This window comes from Mus musculus, chromosome 10 (assembly GCF_000001635.26).
Source record: "Mus musculus strain C57BL/6J chromosome 10, GRCm38.p6 C57BL/6J".
NCBI classification, from domain to species: domain Eukaryota; kingdom Metazoa; phylum Chordata; class Mammalia; order Rodentia; family Muridae; genus Mus; species Mus musculus.
In genome coordinates this window covers 85,572,170-85,599,529 of record NC_000076.6, presented here as the reverse complement: position 1 = coordinate 85,599,529, position 27,360 = coordinate 85,572,170, and the positions used below count along the sequence as shown (strand labels likewise).

At 45.7% G+C, this 27,360-nt stretch overlaps 1 protein-coding gene and 1 long non-coding RNA gene across 4 annotated transcripts in view; one reads left to right on the top strand and one right to left on the bottom strand.

Moving 5' to 3' along the window:
- Window positions 1–27,360, bottom strand: part of Btbd11 (BTB (POZ) domain containing 11) — a 275,322-nt gene that overhangs the window by 60,763 nt on the left and 187,199 nt on the right. For 2 of the 3 annotated variants that reach the window (XM_006514230.4, NM_028709.2), the window contains exon 4: window positions 653–805. In XM_006514230.4, coding sequence (XP_006514293.1) covers window positions 653–805 — 153 coding nt within the window. Of the gene's footprint in view, window positions 1–652; window positions 806–952; window positions 1,120–27,360 lie in introns of those variants that run through there. The other variant, NM_001017525.1, reaches the window with a different exon arrangement.
- Gm40731 lies at window positions 9,359–19,821 on the top strand. Its single transcript, XR_001779835.2, has 3 exons — window positions 9,359–9,549; window positions 17,481–17,636; window positions 19,044–19,821. It is a non-coding gene; the product is annotated as a predicted gene, 40731 (long non-coding RNA).

The window sequence follows — 27,360 nt, the reverse complement described above, 5'->3', positions numbered from 1 at the left end:
AAGCTGGTGTGTTTGTTTTGTTTTTACATTAAACAAACAAACAAACAAACAAACAAAACCCAAGCCCCCTGCATGAGAGCCCTGGCCAGCCCATGAGTAAATAAATCCCACTTTGCTGGAGGGGAGCCCTGGGTACAAGCCTGAAAGGAAACATCCTGCGAAGCCCATAGCATCCTCAAGCTGGTGGGGAGACAGAGAGGGCGCTCTCCCAGACAGAGATTTCACTCCGCAAAGATTCGTCAGAAAAGTAAGAACGCTAATATTTCAGAGAGGAGGACTGGGGTAAAAGGAGAGATCAGAGGGTGGGAACACAAATCGAAGGGTTACCAACAGAGAATAGCCAAGACAAAGAACAAGACACCTCGCATCCTGTAATCCACAGAGACACATACTCCCAAAGATTTGCTTATTGTTTAGCCCCCCACCCTCCACGCGGTCTGCCATTTCAACCAACAGAGCCTTAGCCTCAGCTACAGCAAGGATTTCGGGCGCCAGCAATGGGTGGGGAAGAGTGTAGTGCACGTACACCCCGGTGGCTGCGACCTACAAGCAAAGCTTGAGACCTCCCACCCCTACCTATTCTCACGGCCCCCGCCCCTAGGGTCTCCGCGCTCTTCCCCCATCACCCCATCCCCTTTCCCCCTCCACCTACTTGAGCTGGCGCGGCTCGCAGTCCACTCCCGGAAGCAGCAGCCGGGCGGCTTGGCGGACATCGTCGCTATCCATAGAAAAGCTGCGGCGGTGGCCGGCATGCGCCACGGCCACTCGGATCCACTCCATGAGAGGGGGCAGCACGAGGAAGGGCCTGCGCAGGAGGAGAGAGGCGGAGATGTATTAGGACCGCCACGGAACTAGGGCTGCTCAGACCCATCCCGACTCTCGCGGGGACCCCTATCTGAACCCCATCCCTGCTTCCACCTCCACACCCATCCGTTTTCCCTGGAGACCCTGCCTGGAAACTCCTGAGTGCGAGAGCCTTTGGAGACATCCTGACCCCACTGGTGACCCCGGGTCAGGCTCTCTAGACTCTCTTGGCCTCGGTTTCCTCATCTGTGAAAGGGGGCTACTGAGGCCACCAAAGGTTGCAATGTTACTCTGCTGTGAGTGCTGTCCCTCTCAGAGATCATGTGCATGTGGAGATGAGTCACTTCAAGCACTAGCGCAGGGTCCGGAGCCAAAGAAAGCCAATGAACACCTGGCATTACTCCAGATTCCCAGCTCTATCCAAGAGACTTTCTCTACTTCCTTTCCCATCCCTGCCAGGCTTGTGTCACCCTTCTGGCCTCGACTCTGCACAAGCACCAGGCTACCACAAGGCACAGAGCACTTGCCAAATCAGGGTGGGAGCCAAATGCAATTAACCTTCACACGCAAGACTGCTGGAGCCCAGAACAGCCAACAAAGCTGAGGGTGGGGACATTTAACACATCGCAGACCACCGTGGGAGCCAATGGGTGCACTGTGGAACCAGCTTGTTGCCACATTGGCTGAGGCAGTGACGCTTCCTGATCCATATCTAGGGGCATTATATATAGTCTATTCTCATACTTGTATTCTGGAGAGTGTGAAAATACTTGAGTCACACTAGGATTTAATTGGTATAGTATGAGGCTGGGCTTTGGTAACTTTTAAAGTCTCTCTCTCTCTCTCTCTCTCTCTCTCTCTCTCTCTCTCTCTCTCTCTTTCTCTCTCTCTCTCTCTCCCCTCCCTTCTCCCTCCCCCCTCCTCTCTCTCTCCCTCCTTCCCTCCCCCTCTTCCCTCCCCCTTTCTCTCTTTCTGTATATGTGTGTTTAGATTTATTTATTTGTTTTATGTATGGGAGCACACTATTGCTTTCTTCAGACACAGATATACCAGAAGAGGGCATCGGATCTCATTACAGATGGTTGTGAGCCACCATGTGGTTGCTGGGAATTGAACTCAGGAACTCCAGAAGAGCAGTCAGTGCTCTTAACCGCTGAGCCACCTCTCCAATCCTTCCCTTTGTGTTTTTAATGTACACCACAGCTCCCTGAATGGTTTGCTGAAACACAGATTGCTGGCCCCACTTGCAGCAGTTTTGATTTGTTGGCTTAGGAGAGGAACCTGGAAAACTAAATTTTAAATCAGTCCCTGCTACTCATACCTGCTCTAGAGATGTCAAAGCCAGGCTTCACCTGAGGAGGGACGTGGTTTAAGAGGCAGACTCCTTGGGCTGTCTCTAGAGATGTTCGTAGATCTTAAGGACACAATCTAAGGGATGGGAGAGGTGACTCAGAAGGTAAGGTTGCTTGCTGGCAAGACTGATGCCTGAGGTCCTGTCCTGAGAACCCACATGGCAGAAGGAGAGGACTGACTCCTGAAAATTGTTCTCTAGCTTCTACGTGATGCACACGAGGGCATTGTGCCCCACCAATCAATGATCAATCAATCAATCAATCAATCAATAAACAAACAAACCACAATTAAAAATCTAAATGGGCATAATTGAATAAGCACTTCCTATACTTCTAATTTACGTGGAGCATGCTTTGACAATGGTGCTGTGTGGACCTGTAAGATTTCCTACCATTTGTCAGGGCCTGGATGTCACTGAGGCAAGGGTACCTGGGCGTCAAGATTTACGGAAGCAGAATCCTACAGCCATGAAGCGTAAAAGGTGATTACGAGGCATCTGCTCCCTCTCAAAATACAGATGTCACGAGTTTCCCACAAGGTGTTGGTGCCAGGCTCCAGTTTTCCTAGAGTCAGGCTACTTCTCTGATGTTAAAACATGCAACAACTCTGTCCTTGACACTCATCTCAGTTAACCTTGTCCATGAGATCATCTAAATATTTAGGGCGAACTGGCAGTTAGCTATGGAGTCTGCCTGCTTTAGCATCAGAAAAACAGTGTTTACTGATAGTAAGGAACCTTCCTAGCCTTGAATCATGAGGTTTTCAGAACTAAGAGTCAGACCCAAGTTATTTGGTTGCACAGCCCGTGTGCCGCTATCTCATGTAATCTCACCTTTCTCCCAGTCTGCTTTCCCAGCATGCAATCTGTTACCCACAATGCACCTGTTACTCGAGGGACCTGGTCTCGGATCTTTGAAGGCGTGGTATGTTCCTTTTCTGCCCTGCAGCTCACTCTCCTGTGTGTAGGGCCTCCATCTCTTCAGAAGCTCACACCCCATTTAACCTTTGCCAAATTCTACTGTCCCCAAACACTTGTGATAATTGAGCCACCTGGGCCACTCTCATGTGGGTCCCACCTTGAAGGACTTTCTTTACTCAGATGCTTCATTAGAATATCAACTGATCTGGGCAGAGACCAGGCTGTCCAGTTCACTCCCTCCATCTCTGTCCCAGGGCAGTGTCTGGCAGGTTGGAAGCCGTTAATATCTGTTCATGAGATAGACGAAGACTTACCAATTTCTTACTGTCTGATCCTAAGAAAATCAAGTTTCTGGGCCTGGGACCTAGAGGTCAGACTCTCGGGGAATTTCTGTCTGCATCAGCCTGCTACTTAGGCTGTCTCTCTCATTCTTTCCATCTCTCCATCACCTAAACCGAATCAGGCACTCAATAAACACACCGACTTGAAATTGAATTGGATTCCACTGTCTCTAGGGGAAGTGGGGTTTATTTCAGTCCCTGTGTCTCAGTCACTGCTGGAAACCAATCCCAAGCTCCCGAAGAATTCCCCCAAGGTTGTTTCTCAGAGGAGAACCTCCTCCTGCCTTTGATCAGTGGTCCCCAAGCCTGGTCCCTGGTGAGTTGAGTCTCTGGTGCAGCTGTCTTTCATGCTAGAGACTGGGCCATCCAGTGTACCTGCTGAATACCAAAGAGAGGCCCTGCCATTTGCTAGGTCATTTCTTTACCAAGACAGCTGGCCAGCCCCAGAATTAAAAACAAACTCAAACCACATTAAGTTCTTCCTTTTCTGGAATTTTTCTGTGTTCCTGTTCTCTTGACACCACTGTCTTGTCTATCACTGGACGCTGGCAGTTTGTAAGCTCATGAATTCTTTGCCAGCAACTCATCAAATAATCTTATCTTGTCTGCTCAAAGGGGACAAAATAACATTATTTGTGATGCTTTCTCTGGAAGAGTTAGTGATAGGACAGAAATTTAGGGCCTTGAGACAAATGGGGTAGAGAATTTTCAGGAACAATATGGCATCTGCACATGTATGTGAATGGTGGTGGTGTGTGTGTATGTGTATGTGTGCACGTGCACACCCACGTGCATCTGTGTGTCTGTCTGTCCATGTGGGAACCAAAGAAAGCAACTGGTGGTGTTGCCTATGAGATGTCCACTTTGCTTTTTTGAGGTAGGTTCTCTTAAAGGACTGTGGAACCCTCTGATCCAGGAAGGCTGGGCTTACAACATTATGCCTGGATTTTCTTACTCTCCTTAAAGATGAATCCTGGGGCATTGAACTCAGGCTTTCACACTTGTAAAGCAAAAATTCCACTCCAGCTATCAGTCCAGGTCTCTCCTTACATGTTTTTAAAGAGAACCATGATTCATTGGCTCCTTGCTTTATTCAGAAGCAGTCAGTTAAAAGCTAGAAGAGCCCATGGAGGAATTAGTGACATCTTCCACAGCTCCCAAGCTTTGCGCCAACAGGCTGGAGGGGGTTCTGGGCATCTGCATTCTAAGCCAGCCCTCCTGGCAGTTCCAGAACATGTGGGTTTGTGAACCAAGCATCCTGGGTGAACAGGGGAGGTAGGATCTCCACTCAAGCAGTGTTGTGGCCTTCACTGTAGCTTTAGGCAAAGTATATGGGGTGGGACAAGAACCCCTGGAAGGGAAGAGAAAGCCTAGATGGGTTTCTGCAGGATCAAGACAGCTAGTCAGCCCAGGAAGGCCCAAGGAGCCAGTACAGGGCATAAGCAGCTGTAGCCCCTCCCTGAAACCAAGAGGAGATCTGGTGACAGGTGACAAGGTGAGGGCCAGGGAATGAAAGGGACTATGGTTGGTGATGCTGCAGCATCAAATTCCAGTTCTGGGTCTGTGTGGCTCTGGCTAACAACTAGGGTGGATTCAGATGAGGCAGCTTAATTTGTGGGCTGTCAGCCATCTCTGTAAATGGCCAGACAGAAAATATGTTACACTTCATGGGCCATATGGGACCTGCTGTAGCTAATTATCTCTGCCCCCATATTGAGAAAGTATCTACAAAACTAAATGAATGCAGTTAGCTATTTCAATGAAACTTTATTGATAGTCAGTGACTTAGTTAGGGTTTTACTGCTGTGAACAGACACCGTGACCAGGGCAACTCTTATAAGGACAACATTTAATTGGGGCTGGCTTACAAGTTCAGAGGTTCAGTCCATTATCATCAAGGTGGAAGCATGACAAGCATCCAGACAGACATGGTGCAGGAGGAGCTGAGAGTTCTACATCTTCATCTGAAGGCTGCTAGGAGAAAACTGACTTCTAGGCAGCTAGGATGAGGGTCTTAAAACCCATGCCCACAATGACACACCTACTCCAACAAGGTCACACCTCCTAATGGTGCCAACCCTGGGCCAAGCATATACAACCCATCAAAGTCAGATATCTGGTCACAGTTAGCCAACACTGGTCTGTTTAGTTCTTTCTAATTCTAAAATTCATTGATTCTATTGGAAGAGTCAGTTACCTGGGAACTGAGAAAGAGTCTGAAGTATGGTCTCGGGAAGATGTGGAGAAGCCCATTAAGGTGTTAGTGACAGGGCCAGAATGCTTAGAAGACTGGAAGATGAAATTCTCTCACAGAGTTCAATCTGGACTTGGAGAACACAGAGCCCAATGCCCATGTGCAGATAGTTATCTATGTGATAACACTCAAGACCTGACATGTAGACAAACTGAAAATGTCATTTATATGCCTAATGATCTATTAGGGAGCACCCAAGAAGTTGGCTGAAAAACATTACCCAAAGATGTCTGTGTCTTAATTACTGGAACTTGATATCGATAAGACAAATGTGTGCCTCTCGTGTGGCTGAATTATGCATCTTGAGAGGAAAAGCGGGTCCTGAACGGTAAAAGGCGGACCCTATACTCTGTGTTCAGGCAGGGGGCAAGGAGGCTGAGCAGGAAGTCAGCACATGAAGCAAAGACAATGGAAGCATACAAGGGAAGAAATATGAGTCAAGGAAGCTCCAGAGGCTAGAGAAGGGGAGGAGGGGCTCTTCAGAGCTTCCAAAAGGATACAACTTAGCATTATCATAGAGGCTCTGATCTTAGATATCTGGACTCCACCATAGTAAGGGAATAATTCTGTGGGCTTTTGTTGTGTGTGTGTGTGTGTGTGTGTGTGTGTGTGTGTGTGTAGGGGTGGTGTGTGTGCATGTGTGCATGCATGTGTGTGTTGTGTATGTATGCACATGTATAGGAATGCAGATGCAGATGCATGTGGAGTCTTGAGGTTAACTTCAGTTTCTCCTCCTTATATACTGAGGCAGGATCTCTCACTGAACCAGGACCCCTTCAGCCTGCTCTAAAAAAATTCCTGTCCACTTTCTGCACACTAGAATTACAGGTGAACCATCATGCCCCTGGATCGATTGTTCTTTCTTTCTTTTTGAAACAGTGTCTTACTTTGTAGCCCGGGCTGGCCTGGGATCTACTATGTAGCAGAGCAGGCTGGCTTCAGACTCACAGAGATCCCACCTGCCTTGGCCTCCTGAGTGCTGGAATTGAATGTATGCAGCCCCACACCTGGCTTCCTACCAGTTCTCTAAATGGGTTTTCTGGGGACCTGATCTCTGTATGGCAAGTACTTTGCTTACTCGCCTCTCTGGAGTTCCTCTATGTTGTTTGTAGCCTCCATATTCTGCAGCTATGTTTTAATGGCAGCCTCAGGGAACAAACATAGGGTGTTGCTGACAGGATCGGATGAGATCATGTGTGCATCCTATATGTGAACTCAAGAACTCAAGTAACTGTGGCTATTCTGCAGCAGCAGCGGAGGCAATGGTGGCAGCAGCATCCCTCATCTCTCTTTTTGCTGGAGGACAGTGCTTTGCTACATGTCCCTGCCTTGTCTTTAGATTGAAGCAAACCTCTGCGGTTTCTACAGCATTCCTTCTTTAAGCCCCGTGGCCCTGACTTTTTGTCCTTGCTATTTGCTGGGATTTTCTCAGGCTAGAGAGGAGTTTCAGTGTTTGATTATGGTTTAGGAAGCTCACAATTCCAGCAATATAGGGAGTGGAGAAAAAGCTGCTCAAGGGGCATAACTTGGTTTCTATAGCAATGGCCACACAATCTTGCTGTATCTTTGGGCACCAAGGCCAGGAAGATGGCAGAAACAAGAGGTAGCCCGGTTGGTTACTATGGCGACAGTCCTACTGTGCAAGGCGTGGCTGTCTGCCAATGGGGTGGTTCCTGTAGGAGAGGGAGGAGTCAGAGGGAGTGCCTCAGGCCCATGCCTCTTGAAGATAAAAGTGAACCCGCTGAAATGAAGGAAACTGCTGAAATGAAGGAAACTGCTGAAATGAAGATTCCCTCTCCATGAGTCTAGGTCAGGGTCTGAGATTCGACATTTCTAATGGGCTCCAAGGAAAGATGGTACGCTGGCCTGAGGAGCGCATTTTGAACAAGTAAGGAAAAGTATGATTCAAGTCCGAAGTCAGGGAATCGGTTATCACACAGGGAAATGGCACCAAACATAAACGCTTCAGAGGGGATCTGAGGTCCAGGAGAGAGCGGAACAGAAGGAGCCGGACTGATACAGCAGACTGATCGAGCTTAAGTTCCACATCCTCCACGCTTCGAGGAGCTGGGAAAAGAAAGCACATACCTGACATTTTTTGCTTTTGTATCAAAGGGTGTGTGTGTGTGTGCGTGTGTGTGTGTGTGTGTGTGTGTGTGTGTGTCTGTGTGTGTCTGTCTGTCTGTCTGTCTGTCTTGTCCGGATTCTCACTTATCCTTCTAACAATCCTCTGAAATCTAACAGGCTTGAGGTACTTACAATGAGCCAAGCACCCTTCTTGTTGTCTGAGAAGCCTGTTGAGCCCCTGGCAGTTGGGAGCATTGGCCTGGGAACAGAAACTCTTAATGACACACTTGTCATGGTGAGTTTCATGTGCCAGCTTGCCTAAGTACTAGTATCTCAGTTTTTGGCCAAACATTAGTTTGAAGAGTTCTCTAAAGCTTTTTGTTGTTGCTAAAATTAACATTTAAATCCATTTACTCTGAGTCAACTGCCTTCCATAACAAGGAAGGGCCTTGCTGTCCTTGAGGCAAAGGGACTCTGACCCTGAGCCCTCGTACTTGGCCACATCAACACTTCTCTCTGCTTGTCTGTCTTTTTCGGGAAATATGTACATGTGTGCGTGCATCCACGCATTTCTCTGTGTATGTCTGAATGTTTGTGTTTGGTTTTGTGTGTGTGTGTGTGTGTGTGTGTGTGTGTGTGTGTATGCACATGAATGGCATATTAGTCACAGTTTCCAGACAAACAAAACCAGAAGGATATATGTATGGTTGACAGACTGATGTGCCATCTTTCTAATGATTTGTCAATGAATCTATTACTCCATCTATTCATGTATCAGTATACCCACTGATCTGTCTATTCAGGCATCTATCTTTGCTTACCTATCTATTCACCTATTATCTACCGCTATTTATATATCTACCTATTAATTTGTCACTCAGTTGGTAAATCAGTCCATCCATCTATCCATCCATCCACTCATCCATCCATCCTTCCATCTACCAATTTTTAACCTATTGATCTGATATTTCTCATGTATCTATCCGATTATCCTCTTCTCATGGTATTGGCTCTACTTCATAGGGAGACTCTGGGTAGCACACACCTGCAATGAGATTTCATTGTTGTAGATGCACTTGTCCTTTTACATCATTGACCCCAATCCCGCATAATCATACATGAGTGTCTGAGGTCTGGAGGAAGTGTGGGGTGAAAGTGCATGTAGAGGACCACTTTGTAGCATCTTGCATGAGCAGACACACCACTTGAGGACCAGGAAACAAAGGCATCATGAGTGGGGGCAATGCTGGGCAAGGCCTAGAAGTTATGGCCAGATAGGCTCTTAGGGGTCATGCCTGCCTGCCTGCCTGCCTGCGTCTGCTTCCCAAAGGATGATCAAAGAAAGTTTGCTAGAGGCAGCACATGGCTTACTAAGGGATCCCACCATGCCACTAAACCTGGTGTTCATGTGGTTGTAGGAAAGCCTACTGCAGGATTACTGTGCAATGAATTCTGGGCACATGAATTCTTTGTAACTTGGTTTCCTCATATGTAAAACTGAAAAAGAGTGTTTGGCCACTCTACAGGACTTGTTGTAAAGACAAACTGAAAGAATTTTTGCCAGGTTGCTTAAGACACAGTCAATGTTAGCAAAGTTAGCTATTAACTAGGGCTTGTTATATGCCAGGCATAACTGCGAATATTTTTCTTTCCTTGTTTCGTTTGGAAATGACAAGAACACTAATATACATGCTATTGTTGCCTTTATTCTACAGAGAATGAGGAAGAACAGAGAGACCTTGTAACTTGTGTAAAAGCACACAGTTCTCAACAGCAGTGCTGGGCTATAGATGTGGGCATCTGGACTGAGAGTAAGCTATTCATTACATGTTAAAACATTTCTAGATAGGGCTTTGTCATGTGCAAAGGCCCAGAGGCACTGTGGTAGTAGAGGAACTCATGGTGGTATTATTAAGGTTGAGACTCAAAAGGAAGAACAAAGGATGGAGATGGTCTGGGAGGGGGAGGGGTGATGCTGGAGATAGGAGGGAAGGGCCTATAGACAGGGTTTGGAAACTTCTAGCATACAACGGAAAAATACCAAGATTTTAGTTCTTCCTTTGCTAGAATTGTAGTTGAAGATTCAGTAAGATTGAAGAAGAAACACCCCAAATGACCAGCAAAGATGCCCCCGAGGATGGAAACAGAGCTAACCACAGCCCTATGTTTAGGAACTATGTAGAGAATATGTTCTTACTGTAATAGATTCCTGGGTGTCCCGCCATGTGTGTTCTCTGTTTCTTTCCTGGAATTGACATTAGTGTCATTGCTATGTGTGTGCTAAGCTAGCTCCTCACTAGCGAGCATAATATTGCACAGTTCCATTTCTCTGAAGCTAGGGGCCTGATTTTGGTGATAAAGTAGAAGGAGGAGGAGGAGGAAGAAAAGGATGATGGGGAGGAGGAAGAGGAGAAGGAAAAGGAGGAAAAGGAGGAAGAGGAGGAGGGAAAGGAAGAGGAAGAGGAGGAGGAAGAAGAGGAGAAAAGGAGGAGGAGGAAGAGGAAGAGGAAGAGGAAGAGGAGGAGGAGGAAGAGGAGGAGGAAGAGGAAGAGGAAGAGGAAGAGGAGGAGGAGGTATGTAGGACTTTCCAGGAAAGACCCTAAGAGGAGGGGCCAGGCCTCGTCAGCTTTTCTTTCATTCTTCAGGCAAGAATGTGGGTATGATGGTTGGTCCACAGGTAGCCAAACTGGACCCCTGAGGTGGGAGTGACATGCTCTTGAGCAAAAAGAGAGAAGGATTTGTATTTCTGAGAGTGGCTTAAATGCTCACACCTGTCCTGGAGTCTTGTTTCTAGACTATATTCATGTGGCAAATAACTACATGTTTAAAGACTTTGTACTTGGGTTTTCTGTCATCCGTAGCTACATCTTTTTTTTTTTTTTTTTTTTTTTTTTTAATCACGGGAGTGGGATGAAGGATGGGGTTGGTGATACTGGACTTCACTCTGTAGCCAGGTTGTTCTGGAACCCTCAATCCTCCAGCTTCTGTCTCCACATGCTGAGCTGTCCTGATTACTTCTCAGTGACCCTTAGATCACTTCCTATACCACAGGACCTAACCTTCCTTCTTTCTCATTAGGTCATCAGGATTTTACACTCTTCCTGTTCATCAAGAAAGTATAAGGCTATGAGCAACTCTAAATTTTGAAATTAACACTTTAAAAACACCACAGAAGATCTGGAGAGATGGCTCAGAGGTTACGAGCACTGACTGCTCTTCCAGGGTTCCTGAGTTCAATTCCCAGCAACCACATGGTAGCTCACAACCATCTGTAGTGGGATTCAATGTCTTCTTCTGGTGTATCTGAAGACAGCTACAGTGTACTCACATATATAGAATAAACAAATCTTTAAAAAAAAACTCACCATGGAAACACTCATTCTCCTATAAGCCCAAACTAATAAGGAATGAAAGGCAATGGGAAAAAGGGCTGTTAAGATTGTTCAGTAGGTCAGCTGTTTCCTGGGCAAGCATGGGAGCTTGAGTTTGTCCTAGAACCTAAGTGAAAAGCCAGGTGTGGTGCTTTATATCGTTATCTCCAGGCTGTGGAAGAGGATACGGGCAGATCCTGGGCCTTCCGAGTAGGTAGTCTAGCTGAATCAGTTTGAGATAGGGAGTGATCCTGTCTCAAAAATTAAGGTGGAGAGTGATTGGGGAAGACATTTGACATCAACATTTGGGTCCACATGTACATGTATATACATGTACTCACATACAAATGCATGTGTACACACACACACAGACAGGGAAGTCAAAGGGAGCTCAGAACGTTACCCTGTGTTCACTGATATCCTGGCCACTGAGTCTTGGCTTTTAGGAAGTACGGTTTTAGTTCTCTTGCAATAAATCTGTCAACTGTCAATCACCCTGCCCTTGGCAGTTAGAAAGGAGAAGTTACATGGATATCCCAGCTCTGACTCTGAAGAACCTTATTGTCAAAACACAGGCTTGGGGAGTAGATTCCACCATCCCTAGTACTACCATAGGAAAACTGGTGCGTGGAGTCAGACACACAGCTTCTACCAGGATCTGTTATTAGCTTGCTGTGATGTTACAAATGTATTCCAACTCTCTTGGCCTCAGTGACGTCATGAGTAGAGTTTAAAGATTATAGCATCATCTCTTCCAGCTTAAAACAACGGCACACTCTTTTAAGAGAAAGAAAACCAAAACTATTGAGATGAAGAGCTTGAGAAGTTGACCCTCGAGGACAGCTTCCACCAGACACCTGTTCACTGGAACTTTCTGTGCTGCTGTGGCTCACGTCTAGGCTGTCCAACATGGCGGACTCTGGTCGTGCATGGCTGCCAAGCACATGATATGTGTGTGGCGTGGTGCAAAGGCCAGCCCTTAATTAATTTATGTAGCCGTATGTACTGCCCTATGGACAATACAAGCCTAGGATGTGTTTTTGGATCCGGTTGACTTCAGACATATGGAGGGAATGAGAAGAGGGCTACAGTCAATGTCCCACTACTGTACTTTGACTTTGTATTTTTGTGATCATGAATGAATATTGTCATTAATACCATCCAGATCCACCACTGTCAGCATCATCAACATTATCATCGCCATGACCACCACTACCACCGCCATCTCTATCACCATCATCTTCATTACCACTATTATCACTATCACCGTGCATCATTACTATCACTGTCCTTATCACAACCACTATCAGTGTCACTATCATAATCATGAGTTAGTATTTAAGAAAAGTATTTATGAGTGTTTGCCTGCTACCACATCATACCTGGTACTACAAACTCAGAAGAGGTCCTTGGATGCCCTGGAACTGGAATTCCAAATGCTTATGAGCTACCATATGAGTGCAGGGGAACCAAAACAAGGTCTCCCATAAGAGAAACAGATACTCTTAGCCATGGGCCCATCTCTCCAGCCCCATCCTCTGCCCCTCGGTGCTTCTGAGGCTCCAGGATTGGTGCAGACTGGCTCCCTGCACATGATTTCATTTAATCTCAGGGATAAGCAGAGGGAAATGATGATGGCGCTCCCTGTTTTGCAAAGGACGGTGCTGGTGTGAGGTTAGTAAGCCTCTAACGGGCACAGGCTGGCACAGCTGTGAGGTAGAGCTGGCGTTTGATTGTCAGAAGCCCAAGAGTCATAATCCACGGTGAGCCCACCCTCTAGTGCTTCTCCCAAGACCAGTGCGACACTGACCAAGACTCCGAGCACTGGGACTCTGGTTGCTCATCTGGGACATGAGGAGGCTGGGTCAGAGCATCCGCAAGTCTCACTTCAGGAGGAAATGGTCACGAGCCCTAGGTCTGTATATTACACAGAACCTCATTTTTTTGTATATTAAAAAAATGCTGTCATAACTTTGCAATTGTGACCATGATTTAGAAAAACCCAGAGAGAGCTCTGAGCACAGTGTGCATATTTCTCTAGACTCACTCCTCAACTGGGTTATGACATTCAGGTCTGAGACCCCTGGACTGGAATGATCAAGTTCTGATTCCCACTGTGAAGAGTTTACTTTATACACACAATAACATGCTTTCTCTGTGTGTATGCCTGTGCATTTACATGAGATGGTGAGAATGTAATGTATATCCTCCCCTTCTTTTTGCCTTGGCAGTCAGAAATCTCAAAGCCAAAATACTAGAAGAGATTTTTCTGGTTGATCATTAGTCTTCTTTGTTCTAAGTGACATCCTGCTTTCTGTCTCTGTGTCTCTGTGTCTGTCTCTGTCTATCTCTGCCTCTCTCTCTTTCTTCCTCAGTATGTTTCCCACCCCTGTGTGCACGTGTGTGTGTGTGTGTGTGTGTGTGTGTGTGTGTGTGTGTATGTGTTGTAATAGATCACCTTGGGCACTGTTTCACAGATGTTATCTACCTTCTTTTTCAACAGGGTCTCTTGTTGGCCTTTTACTCTCCTACTAGGGTAGACTGGCTGGCCAGTGAACCCCAGGGATCCCGCTATTTCTATCTTCCAGGTGCTGAAATGATGTTTGTGCCAGCATGCCCAACTTCTGTATGTGGGTTCTAGGGAATCCAACTCAGGGCCTATGTTTGTAAAGCAAGCATTTACTGACAGCCGCCTCCCCAGCCCAATGTGTGTTTAAATTACTGTTTCATGTTTCCTTTTATAACTGGCTCCCACCGTGAGCCTAGCTCCAGAGCCGACTTAGCCACAAAGGACAGATGACTAAACAGACATCATTGGGTTCAGATGAACTAAAGCTGCACTGCTAACCGGGTTGCTGATAAAAAACGGAGATATCGCCGTGTAGAATGAGGGACTACCACAGAAGAGGCAGCCAATGACAGTGAGATAAAACTTCCCATTAAGAGGAAACATTAAACAAGGAGTGCAGAGGAGGGAGGGAAGAGAAGTGTCTAGGAGGCTTCAGAAACCCCAACAGAGGGAGAGAAGGAAGAAGCAGTGTTGTGCCTGCAGTAAACAGCCATTTGGCCAATGAGCAGATTGATGGATCTCTGAGAAGAAAATGTCCTTGGTTTCTTGGGCGACATGTAGCCCACTCTCTGTACGTCTGGGTATGGGATGAGGATGAACTCAGAAAGGCAAAGTATAGCTTCAGTCAGGAGCAATGTTTCTTCAGTAGTCAACCGTTCTGGGCAGCAAAGGCCTCCATGATCGGCTGGGACTCCAGGAACACCCTGTCCGCATCAGTGAGCTGCTCCTCTGGGGAGCTGGAGAGATGGAAAGAGAACGGGGATGGGAAACATCTAACCCATTCCAGGAGAATCCTGCTCCTCCTCCAAACAGGGGTGCATTCTGGGGCCCCAGTCCTGGGGAACAGAGTTGTTGTCCATCAGGGGGTGCCATAAGCCAGGAAAGAGGGTCCAGTGAGGCTGAGGGCTGCACACTTCTAGGGTGGAGGGGTGCAGATGGGAAAGCAGGCAGGTAGAACTGTCTGAGCTGCAGGAGCTCTGGATACCAGGAGGTTACAAAGGAGAGGACGCCACGCCTGTGCAATCTAGCACCCAGCCATTAGGCACCTTTCTTGTGTGAAGGAAGAGGTTCAGAGAGGTAAATAAAAGAGAGAGCAGAGCAAGTGTGTGATTGTCCGAAAGAGTAGATGCACTCACTGATAAGCGGATATTAGCCCAGAAATTTAGAATACCCAAGATACAATTTACAAAACACATGAAACTCAAGAAGAAGGAAGACCAAAGTGTGGATACTTCGTTCCTTCTTAAAACGGGGAACAAAATACCCATGGAAGGAGTTACAGAGACAAAGTTCGGAGCAGAGCCTGAAGGAATGACCAGCCAGAGACTGCCCCACTTGGGGATCCACTCCATAAACAACCACCAAACCCAGACACTAGGCAGATGCCAACAAGAGCCTGCTGACAGCAGCCTGATATAGCTGTCTCCTGTGAAGCTCTGCCAGTGCCTGGCAAATACAGAAGTGGATGCTCAAGTCATCCATTGGATGGAGCACAAGGTCCCCAATGAAGGAGCTAGAGAAATACCCCAGGGAGCTGAAGGGGACTGAAGCCCCATAGAAGGAACATCAATATGAACTAACCAGTACCCTCAGAGCTCCTTGGAACTATACCACCAATCAAAGAAAACACATGGTGGAACTTGTGGCTCTAGCTGTATTTGTAGCATTGATGGTCTAGTCGGTCATCAATGGGAGGAGAGGCCCTTGGTCCTGCAAAAGCTCAATGCCTCAATATAGGGGAATGCCAGGACCAGGAATGGGAGTGGGTGGGTTGGGGAGCAGGGGGAGTGGGGAGGGGATAGGAGAATTTTGGAGGGGAAACTAGGAAAGGGAATAACATTTGAAATGTAAATAAAGAAAATATCTAATAACAAAAAATTTTAAAAAAGAGTGACATTCATCCATTTTTATCTACCCCAGGCACAGAATACATAATCAACATGGCCGCAGACTCACAGAGTGGCACTAGGGGAAGAGAAAAGGGATCAGAAGGGGCTAGGAGGGGAACAAAAACCAAACAATGGGGTGGAAATGAACATGATCAAAACACTTCTTGCTTGTATAGTAAGAGTCCATTATCGTGTGTGGTTAATGTGTGCTAATAAAAACTTAAAAGGCTGTCACAAACTCTCCCACATATTAAAACCAGAAAAAAAAATAGCAAAGACACCACTGACAAGCCCAGAGTTCTACCATTAAGTCCTTTGAAGACAACAGTAGCAATATCCCAGCCTGGCTAAAGGGAACCCCACACCATGCACTCTGTTCCTTGGGTTGGCAGATTTTCCCTCCAGTTCCTGATACAAGCTTCTCATTGTGCGTCTAGATTTCCAGTCCCCTGGTGCCACGACATATTCCCTGCTTGTTGCTGGGATGCATCAGGTTGAACCTTCAGTTGCTTAAATCTCACCCTACAGTCTACTTACATGTCCCCACCTTTCTAGGCACGCTCCATTCTCCTCTTGTATCCTGGCTTACTGACCTACTTCTCCTGGACATGGACTTGTGGGGTAGTTCCTACTACTTTCCTGCCCCACCTCTACACACAGGAGCTGGGTCTGCAAATAGGGACAGACAGAAATCATTCTCCGTTTTGGAATAGTGATACGTCAAGTCAAGGCCTAACATTATTACAGGCCTGGATGACGGCCCCACTATCCGGACCTCTAGAAAGGGCTTCTCTAGAATGAGGTCATCATGTTTATTTACTATTGGCTCTACTTCTTTTCATTCCTTTCTTAAAAGCTCAGGAAAAGGATTTTTGCAGACATAGGTGTTTAAATAAATGCTCAGTGAAATAACTGTTAGCAGTTCCCAATTTGCAGGCTGCGGAGCCAGATAGCTCTGGAGTTTCATTCTGGTGCTGCAAAGAAATTGGGCCAAGAGTCAGGTCACATGGACAAGAACCTCTGAGTTTTTACAAATTAATGAAATGAGCAATTAGGTGAGCAATCTGGCCTAGCACAGTGAAGGTGTTCAGTGAGGTATGGTTGCTTTGGGCCATGCAGAGAAAGCTATGTCTAATTACCCTGACTGATCCATTAGGAATAGGTGTGTGCACTCCATGGAGAAGATCCTGTTTTATGCTTCTCAGAGCAAAAGGAGTCTCAGCTCTTGAACCTGAGGGCTAGAGCTGGACAATCCCTTGGGAAAGAGACTTGAGCGTTCAATAGATGGTTGGACTATAACATCTAGAGCCACACCCAAACCCGAATCTAGCACTATATCCTATTTTAAAATATATAAGTAGACTGTTTTTTTAATACAAAGAATCCTTTATATCTTGCAATACTGTAAGTTGATTGACACTTGTAGAAATAGAACTTATTAGCCAGTGAAAGAGAAGGGCTAATATATTACTATAATATATTTGAGCCCCAGTGCACAAGGTTTCTTACAGGCATAGGGTTCCAATGTCACTAAGTTCTTCCCATGCCCTCTTGTCTGATGGAAGGAAGAGCATGGAGATTATGCTACTCACGTCTAGTCACCTTAATTTAATTAAAGTGGTTGGATTTTTCGATTGATTGCTATTAAAGTCAATTCAGCAATGGATTAACAGAACTGCTGGCTCAGTGTTTTCTGTCACCCAGTTCTGCTTCTTATAAGCATGGGTTTTGTTTTATATATATATATGTATGTATGTATGTATATGTATATAGATAGATAGATAGATAGATAGATAGATAGATAGATAGATAGATAGATAGATAGATAGATAAAATTTGGGCTGTAAGATGAAAAAGAGGACCTTTCCGTGTTTGGGTACGAGTGTGTAATAGCACATTGTTATATCACATAGCAAAGGAGAGACTCCACGGAAGACGGATTCATCCAACAGGCAGGTGGCACAGGAGACAGTTGCTTCCTGGGAAATCCAGCAGGAGACTCAAAGTTGTCCCCAAAGTCATCGGTGGAGATGGCATTAGAAGAAGGTGTCAGTACAATCTGGCTTCAGGTGCGAGAAGTGTGTGGGCAGGGGTCGTGGGGTGGGCTTGCGTAGGCAAGAGTAAACCCTGAATGTACTCCTGTCTGACAGAGCCTTAGATCCCAGGTACATAATTAAAGCCGAAATTCACATACAAGTCACAACCTGGGGGCCAGCTCCCACCTGGGACAATGCTAAATACCAACTATGGACTGCCTTCTGCACGGTAGGTAGAACTCTGTTGTGTACATTTTTTGAGTTTACCCAAAGTGAGTTTCTTGAGCCTTCCACTGTCGTGGTGGGTACAGAGAGCACAAAAATGGCAGATATGAATAGAAGATGCTAGATACAAAGGTTAAATAACAAAGAGCAAACCCAAATACCCAGCTCGGATAGAAAATTGTGAATGTACTGACAGGCACTGACCTTTTAGAAAATATAAAAATGAGATTTTGGGGGTATTCAAACAAGCCAGTCCTTACATCGATTCTAAAAATTGAAGTCTACCTAAGGCTTCAGTGTCATGTATCAGCAAAACCTACTTGCAAACCAAGCATATTAACAGCATTTAATTTTCTTCTAGAGCAAAGGCCAAAGAAGGGTAATTGCAGTTATTTATGTTAGACAAATATAATTATTTCTCAAGTGTGAATTGCGTTTGATCTCTCTATCTAGACAAAAAAATTAAATGGAAATAAACATTTTAGAGGCAGAGATAGCTCTGTAGAACACTGTCAAGGTGTGTTTATCAACTGTCCTGGGACACTGCAAGAGAACCTTGCTGGAGCCTTCTCATTTCTGCTACAAGAGATGAATGCTGAGTGAACACGGCAGCAATCACGTTCACAGCTGCATTTCTGGACAACTCAAAGAAAGCAATGATCCTCTGGCACAGACACAGTTCTATAATATGCAAAAGAAATATCTCTACAACTCTCAGTTCAAGATTCACTACTAACTTCAGCTATTTAATTACAATGTGTATTATTGCATTTTTTTTCAAAATGATTTTTATTCTGTCACAACTTCACAGATATGAGACATGCATCTATATATTACATATATATCTTACTTCCCTTTTTTCAAACCCTTATTTTTCTAACAATTACGTAGATCAATTAACTTTTATTACATTTTAATTTATTGTTATTATTGTGTGTGTTAGAGAGAGAGAGAGAGAGAGAGAGAGAGAGAGAGAGAGAGAGAGAGAGAATGCACATATAGTAGACAACTTATGGGACCTGGTTCTCTCCTTCTACCATGTGGGTCCCTGGGACTGAGCTCACATCATCAGGCTTAGCAGCAAGTGGCCTTACCCAGTGAACCATCTTATAGGCCCAGAAGAGACTCATTTTTGACTAAACCTCTGTATTACTTTCATAACCTTTTTTTTTAATGTGGGTTCTGAAGATTAAGTTCAGGTTCTCCTGTTTGCAGGGCACATACTTTCCTGAACACGTCCTCAGCTTAGATGATGTCTGCACTACAACTCCAACCACACTGAGGAGGGGCATCAATCAGGTCTGGACCCTTCCTTCCTTCCATAGAAGCTCGCCACTGCTCAGGCTGACAGTGATATTCACTTCCTGCTCGGTATTTCTGCTCACTAGTCAATCATCTTTGAATGAGCCTGGTTTGCCCTGTGTTCTGTTGTATCCTCCATAAGTGTTTTTAGAATGAATGAGTAGATGTTTGTTAAACGGTCAATGAAGGTGCTGTATAGCGAGTTCTTCCAAATTGGATCACTGCTTCTAGGAGGGAAGGCAGAGGCACATAGGAAGTAAAAAGCCAACAAAAACATATGAAGCCCAGGAAGTTCCTAAAGTTAAGAGATTTACAAGGTTGAAGTCCCTCCTCAACTGTGGAGAGCCTTTGAAGGACCTCTTGGCAGGAATCTGACATTGGCCAAAGACAAGGAAATGGACTTCAGGAAGGAATCTGACACCAGGGTATGGCGAAGAATTAAGTTCAGGCAGGAATCTTAATCTTAGGGTGGAACAAAAGAAGCAGGCTTCAGGTATGAATGTGACTTTGGGCTAGGACAGGCAAGTAGGCTCAGATATTTTGATCATCCTGATAAGCCCTTAGAAACATTGATCATGTGACTTTATTGTCTTGCCTGTTCCTTGACTGTTGGTGTTTATTGTCTTGTTTGTTCCTCATTAAACTGGTATAAAAGTGGAATGGAAAAAAATAAACCTGCCTTCAGTCTCAAAATTCACTACAGCCATGCTGCAGTTTTGTCTTACAGTCTTTTTTCTTTTCAGTCCTCGCTCCTGCGCTGGAGAACCTGTTGACTGACTGGGCTGGCTTGGTCACTCAACGTTATGAAATCAGTAAACAAACAAAAAACCAAGCCACCATCATCATCACCACCACATACAAAAAGACTCAGGAGACCATCTTAGAGTAGCTTGAGGGTTGGGGAAGAGGCAGCTCCTACGGGTGTCTCCCATGCTGGGGTGGACCTTTCCATTGTGTCTCTGTGTAACCCATGTTCTGTGAGTAATCTCTCACCATGCTCCTGTAAGTGACCCCAATAAACTCACAGGCTCCGGAAGTGAGGCTTGAGTGTGATTGGCCTTTGGTCTGTCATGGGGCCCTACCTGGGGTGAATTGACGCCTGCTCACATCTCCTCAGGCAAAGCCATGCAGCGGAATGTCTTACTAAGTCTGCAAATGTGCTTGGTTTAAATGCTGGTGGGTTTCCTGCTTTACTCTGGGGGATGCTTCAAGGGACTGGCTTATAAAGCCTAAGGAAAATGATAAAAAAATAGTGACTCATTTCCAGCTGCAGTAAAGGAATAAATTCCACATCATTAGTACTTAATGAGAACCAGACCTGGGTTAAAAACTAGGTTAAAAGTCAGACCTAGGTACGACCCTGCCAAGGGCCTGGAATAAATTCCAGCGACACCCCTCTCCAATCGAGACATGAGATCCCGTGATAGACAGAAGTGAATTGGAAAGGCAGGCTTGTATTGGGCCTCTATTCCTGAGAAGCAAAATGTTCCCTGTAGAATCTCTGTGATCTTAGTGACGCTGGTGCGGAGGAGTAGTCAGAAAAGGACACTGGCTGAAAGGCTTTGGAATAATCACCAAGGCTCTGCTATACCTGGACAGATGTGACTCAGGCTGATGAAGGGACTGACTCCAAGGCTTCTGGGAGTAAGGGCCGACCATGTCAGTGCCTGCTTCCAACACTGTTTTCTAGCCCAACGCCACCTAGGGTGTTTTCGTTCAGTCCAGCTGATCCTAAGGAACATATGCAGAGGTAGCACAAGGTAAACTGCAGACTGTATCATGTGGCCTCTTCCTATAAAGTGCTCCGAGATTCCATGGCAGAGGCAGCTCCTCAGGGAAGGGCTCCTATTAAAATCCCAGCATTCCCAAGCTTGCTCTCCATCTCACCACGTACGAGCTTCCTTCTCTGTTCACAGAAAAATTTCCATCCACACCATGATGCCCAGGGTCCGGGGAGCAGCCATCTGAGGGTTGGGGTTCTATGTCAGGGATGAGTTAGAGCAGAGCGTGACCCACGATTGTAGAAAGGCTCCCTCTAGCCTTGCAGCTTGAACTTGGCAGTGAGAAGAGGCAAGGCTGAGAAAATAGCTGCCTGCTTTTGCTAGCCTCTTGGCCAAAATTCCTGGGCATGCCAGAACCTGACTGACTAAATCTTGACTGGATTTCTCACAGTCTTTAAAGATTGAGAGAAAGCCTGCCTGGGCAAAGTTTCATATACACAGGAAAGACATGCTGCAGAGCACAGAATCTGAAATCGACGCTATAAAGAAGCACACACAGCCACCAAATATGCACCAAGAAGGTGGAGCCAAGCGCATGCGCAATGACCTTTGTTTAAAACAAAACAAAACAAAACAAAAACCAAGGCCAACACTCTTGCTTGTTTTCTGGAGCTGCAGACATGCTCTTTTTTTTTTTTTTTCCTTCCTTCAAACAACCTAAGAAGATGCATTAGGAATCCTAGGCCTTCTAGTTTCAGTTTCATAGAATCTCATGGTTTTTGTTAGGTGGGGGGTCTGTGAAAATATAGATGACAGTCCCAGCTAATCTTATTAGGGAGCTTCGCTGGGAGCTATGGAGGCCCACCTTGGTCACTCCAAGAGATCCTCTCTGTGATTGTGGAAAGGAAGCTTGTAGGACTGAAGGTTGCCTTTCCCACAAGACCTTGCTTGCTGGCCGGGCCAGGCTCCTTGTAGGGTAAAGGGCTGGACTTCTCAGCCAATTTCTCCCTTGCATTGGCCATCAAGAGGCCCTGTGAATTATCTTTCAATTGCTCTCCTCCAGACAGGCTCCTCTTGTTATATCCATTCTCTCTCCATAGATGTTTTAGTCGTGCCACGGTGGGTAGTTTTCAAAGAACAGCAATTCACAAATTGGAAACAACCCAAATGCCCAGCAACCAGGGAAACATTAGGCAAATTACAATACATTCACAAGGAGGAGTATTTCACAGCCATTAAAAATGATGTGCATGAATGTTCTGCAGCACCAAAAAAAATGCTTATGGGACACTATTAAGAGAATAAAGGGATATAAGATTATATACACAGTACAGATATTTTTAAAACTCTCACTATTTATATTAAAGAACAAAAAAAAAAAAAAAACCACACAAGAAGATGCCTTAAGTACTAAATTTTGGCTACCTCTGGGTGGCATAGTTGTAGATAATTTTAGTTTTTATTTTTATATTTTTCTGTATTTTCCAATAGTTAAAAAAAGCTTATATACCTTTTCAGGAAAAAAATAACTGTAGAAATTTGAATTTATCTCACTTTATACTGCAGAGGTAAAATAATGCAGCACACGAGGCGTGCAAGTTAGACAAAGAGTTGGATGATTAAATCAATAAAAGTCAAACAGTGGAGGCTGTGCTGTGGAGTGGACCTTCGAAGGATGTGAACATAGGGTGTGTGTCTTCCAGGCAGAGGAGTAGACAGTGCCGCTCTGGCAAGTCCCACAGGGTGTGGCACCCACCTTTGCGTGGGCCGTGATCCCCATCACTGCTGATGATGATCGGGCACCTGGGGCTGTGGGTGTAGCTTAGTGCTGCGATGTCTGTGGTCTTTGCAAGGGCTTGGTTTGGCTCTTGGTGTGGTGGTGCCCTCCTGTAATCTTAGCACCTCGGAGATGGAAGCAAGCAGATCAGGAGTTCAAAGCTACCCTCTGCTGTATCATGAATTTGAGGCCTGGGCTGCATGAGACCATGTTTTAAATAAACAAAAAACCAAACAAACAAACTGGAGGTTGGGGAGGAGAGTGGAAATGTGGCTTCGGAGGTCACAATAGTTCGAGGATTGGTTGGGTTTGAGGGACTACTGTTCTGCAGGCTTCGCTGTTTCCAGGCACCAGGTCTCCCCACCCTGGACCCCACCGTGCTGGTCCAGCTCTTAGCTCCCACTGGGCAGCATTCAGAGTTAATTTGCATCTACCCACAGCCCTGGATGGTTACTCTTCAGTAGTAGTGTTGGGAATCATAGCTGGAGTACAGCTGGTTGTCACATCCTGTCCTTTACCTCCTCTTTGTTTTTTGGGTTTTTTTTTTTTCCTTTTCCCTGTGTGTTCAAGAATCCAAGCACAGGAGATGCAAAAATCTGTCAGTTCCAGGCAAATCAAACATCTTGCCTTGGGGCCAACAGGAGTGGGAGGCCAGCACCTGGACCTGAGGGATGCAGAGAATTGCACTCTGTAGACTCTGGGCTTGTCACTCTCTGGGACTCTTGCAGGAAGATGCTTCCTGAATCATTCAAGGCTTTGCCTTTGTCGTGTCCTAGGTTGGCCTAACTCTCTCACCTACTCTGTACCAGGAAAACTGAGAGATGGACAGAGCTCAGCTCTGCCTGCAAGGAGTTCAGTGAGGCAGCACCAGACACAGGCATGGGGGCAGTGGGGGACGATCTGCAATGTCATAGCTACAGGGAGGTGTCAGGAAGATACGACCCCTGGGATCACTGAGTGTGAGCACTCGACTTCCAGCCAGTCACTAACAGGGCTCTGTGACCTTGGACAAGGGTTAGAACTTTTCACTCTCCTCTCCATTAGTAAAATGTGAAGACTGTCCATATCTCAGAAGGTGACCCTGAAGTTCAAGTAGAGGGATTCTGGCAAGCACTCTCCCAGGCCTGCCACAGCTTGTCTCACTCTTCAGCAGAGGCCCTAAGGAGAACAGAGGCTTTCTCAGGCCTTAGGGGCAGCTTAACACAGTGCCTGCAGGACAGGAGAGTGTACCAGGAGAACATCCTGGGATGGGCAGGCTCTGCCTTCTGCTCTTGCCCACCCCCCAAGCACCCCAGGACTCCTACCTTCAACCCCAGCCTCCCGTCAGAGGCACAAAGAACAACCCACATGGGCAGGCCATCATTTTCCCCCTCTTCTTTGAACTCATGGATGGTATTCTAAATTTTCAACTATCAGCAAGGCCAAGCAGCAGTCTATCCTGTGGCCTCAGTACAGACAGGGCCTCCCAGGTCCACTGCAAGGCCAGACCCCAACGGTGGAAACTGTAGGGTGTCAGGGTGTTAGGATATACTGTGGGGGTGGCGCACAGGAGAGAGTGGGCCTTTATCAACCGTTATGAAAACATTTGGGCATTTTGACGGTGAAACAGCTGTGCCTCTGTAAAGGGCTAAGGGAAGGTCTCCTGACCCTAGCACTGGCCCTCCAGGGCTGGTCTTTGCTTCCATCATGAATGTTTAGGTTATTTTAACCTAGAGGCACTGACTTCGTCCCTGGATTACTTCCCTGACTTCACCATATAATCGCACGAGCCGATCCAACTTCCAAAGTCAGACTCAAGTACCACCTCCCTCACCAGTGTTCGTTAGGTAGTCTGTCTGAACCTCTCTTAGGCACTTAGTACCCCTTTCAGGGTGCTGAGCAGGAGCCACACAAGGCCCCTCGGCTCCCCCTCTTCTGCTCAGGGACTGACAGACGGCAGCTAAGTGTCACAGTCCCATACCACGTCCTGGACTAAGCTTCTGGACTCTGGGTTCCCTGGTTTGTCAATGGGGTCTTGTAACCTTGAGCCACTTGCCGCTCTTCTCTGCCTCACCTTCTCAGTCCATAAAATTCAGACTATGATAATCACACCTATCTGGTGAGGCTTTCAAGAAGGAGGTCCAAATTCATGCATCAAAATCTTTAGAGTACTCCTGCCCCATAAGAGTTGGAAGGCTGTCAGCATCCATTACTGCAGAACTCATGGCAGACATCCGATGCATTAACTGAGGAACAAGTGGGTAAGGAATCAAAGCCTTCATGTAAGTAGAAACAATGAAGATATTACGTAAGCCAAAACATGAGATGCTCAAGTAGTGTTGAAGTACCACGTTCCCATGAGGCACATCTCAAAGATGAACACAGAGGTTCGTCTGTGCAGAGTTAAAGGGAGAAAAAGGATGGCTAGATTTCCATCTACTGAGCAAGTGACTGTTGTTGATAATAGTGTTTGTTGTCTATGCTTCGAGATCAGGAAGAGGGGATCTTAAACTCACTACAGAGAAATGACAAATATTGGGGTGATGGCTATGCCAATGAGCCCCCATTTGCCCATGCATGGAACAAAACAGTACCAGGTGCTTTCAGCAGGATGTGTGGTTAAGGGAAGTGTATCGAAAGCAAGACGTTTCAGGCCTCTGACAGTCTCAGGGCTCCTCAACCACCGTCAGGGCACGTGGCTGGGAGAGGTATTCTGGGCCCATGCTTCCTGTCTTTATATCCCAGCTTGGTTCCTCATTAGCTATGTGATGCAGGCAAGCTGCTTATCCTCTCTGAGACTAAAGTTCACAAGAAGACAGGGATGGCAAAGGGAATAACACCTAGGAGAGGTTCGCACTACTCTCTTGAAGATTCCTGGTCGGTTAATGCCCTGCAACTTACAAGGCAGCTGGCATCCTGGGAGTTTCTGGAGAAACAACATGGAGATGCTAATGTTGGTACTTTAGGAAGCTCTGCTCTAAGCCAGGCCCAGAGGCATAGACCTATAATTCAACTACTCAGGAGGCTGAGGCAGAAGGATCACAAGTTCAAGGCTTGTCTTGGGCAACAGAGCAAGATACGGTCTCAAATATTCTCAAAGTTAAAAGTTTAAAGGGCCAGAGTGTAGATTAGTATCAGAGGATTTGCCTATCACATGTGGGAATTCACGTTCAGTTTCTAGGTACAGGAGCATTGCCTCCTCTTGACAAATGCAGCTCTAGATAATTGAAAGTGATCTACAGAGTTAAGGCAATACTCATTAAAAAGCAATGGTATTCTGCATGAAAAAATAGAAAAAATATCTAAAAGCTATGTGATTTCAGAAGAGCTAAGCAGTTCTGATGAAAGAGAGTAATGATGGAGGAATCACAGTGTAGCTTCAGACTATATTACAAAGCCATAGTAACAAAACCAGCATGGTATTGCATAAAACATGCCAGTCAAAGGAGCAGAATGAGTGTCTATATTAGGTTTGCCTTGGGGGATTGTCTTAACTAAGATAACTGATGCTGAAGCATTCAGTCCATTATGGGTGGCATCATTCCTTAGTTAGGGGCTCTGCAACTATAGAAGAATGTGGAAATTGAGCAGAGCTCAAGCAAGCAAGCAAGCACACATTCATTTCTCTCTGTTCTTGAATGATGATGTGATGTAACTAGTTATTGTAAGTTCCTATTGCCTCGACAGCCCTGCTATACAGGACTGTAGCCTGGAATTGAGGGCTAAAATCAACTCTCCTCAGCTGGTTTTTTTGTTGGGGTTACTTTATCATCCCAACTGAAACAAAACTAGAACCATCATTCATTGGAGAAAAGACAGCCTCTTCATCAAAAATCAAACACCTCCCCCCAAATCATCCAATTAATAAATATAATTAATTACCCAATTAATAGAAATAATAGTGGGCAGGTGAGTTGAACAGAAAGTTTTCAAAAGAAACACAAATAGCTAACACATATATGAAAAATAAAAGTGTTTACTATCCATAGCCTTCAGGGACGTTGTAAAATCAAAGAGTCCATCTCACTTCAGTTAGGGTGGCTAACAGAGAGAAAACAAACAGCAAATGCTGGCCAGGATGTGGAGAGGGAGGAGCCGCCATTCACGTCGGGTGGGCAAGAGTGTAAAATGGTGTAGCAATGACTGGATTGGTACGGAGGTTCCTCAAAACCTTAGAACAGGGCTGCTGTATGACTCAGCCAAACCATCCCTAGTTGTGCACTGGAAGGGCTCTCAATCCACACACCACAAAGCTGCTTCACACTCACACTCACAACGCTGCTCACAGCAGTCTGGAGATGGAATTAGCCGAATAGGCAAATGGATGGGGAAATGTGGTGTTTATTCACATCAGGGTTTCATCCAGCCATAAAGAAGAGATCATGAATTATTTGTAGACAGACGTGGAAATCATCATGTTAACAAAGTAAGCCAGATCCAGGAAGACCTAATATCATGTTTTCTTTCCTATGGGAAAATTAGACTAGAGCAATATATGTATATGAGACATGAATGTAGAGAAGGACCATTTGGAAAGCAGGACCTCAGGAAGGGAGAAGGACAGAAGGTAATGTGCGGATATGGGCAGAGTATGTGACCTGCATATATGAAAATGGCATAATGAAACCCATCATTATGAATGCCAGTTTTTTAAAAAATTAAAATACAACTGATCTCAGCTGTATGATGATCAAAGGGGCATCATGGCGCAATTCAGCAGGTAGCTCAGTCTGGGCCTGGAAAGATTCCTTTC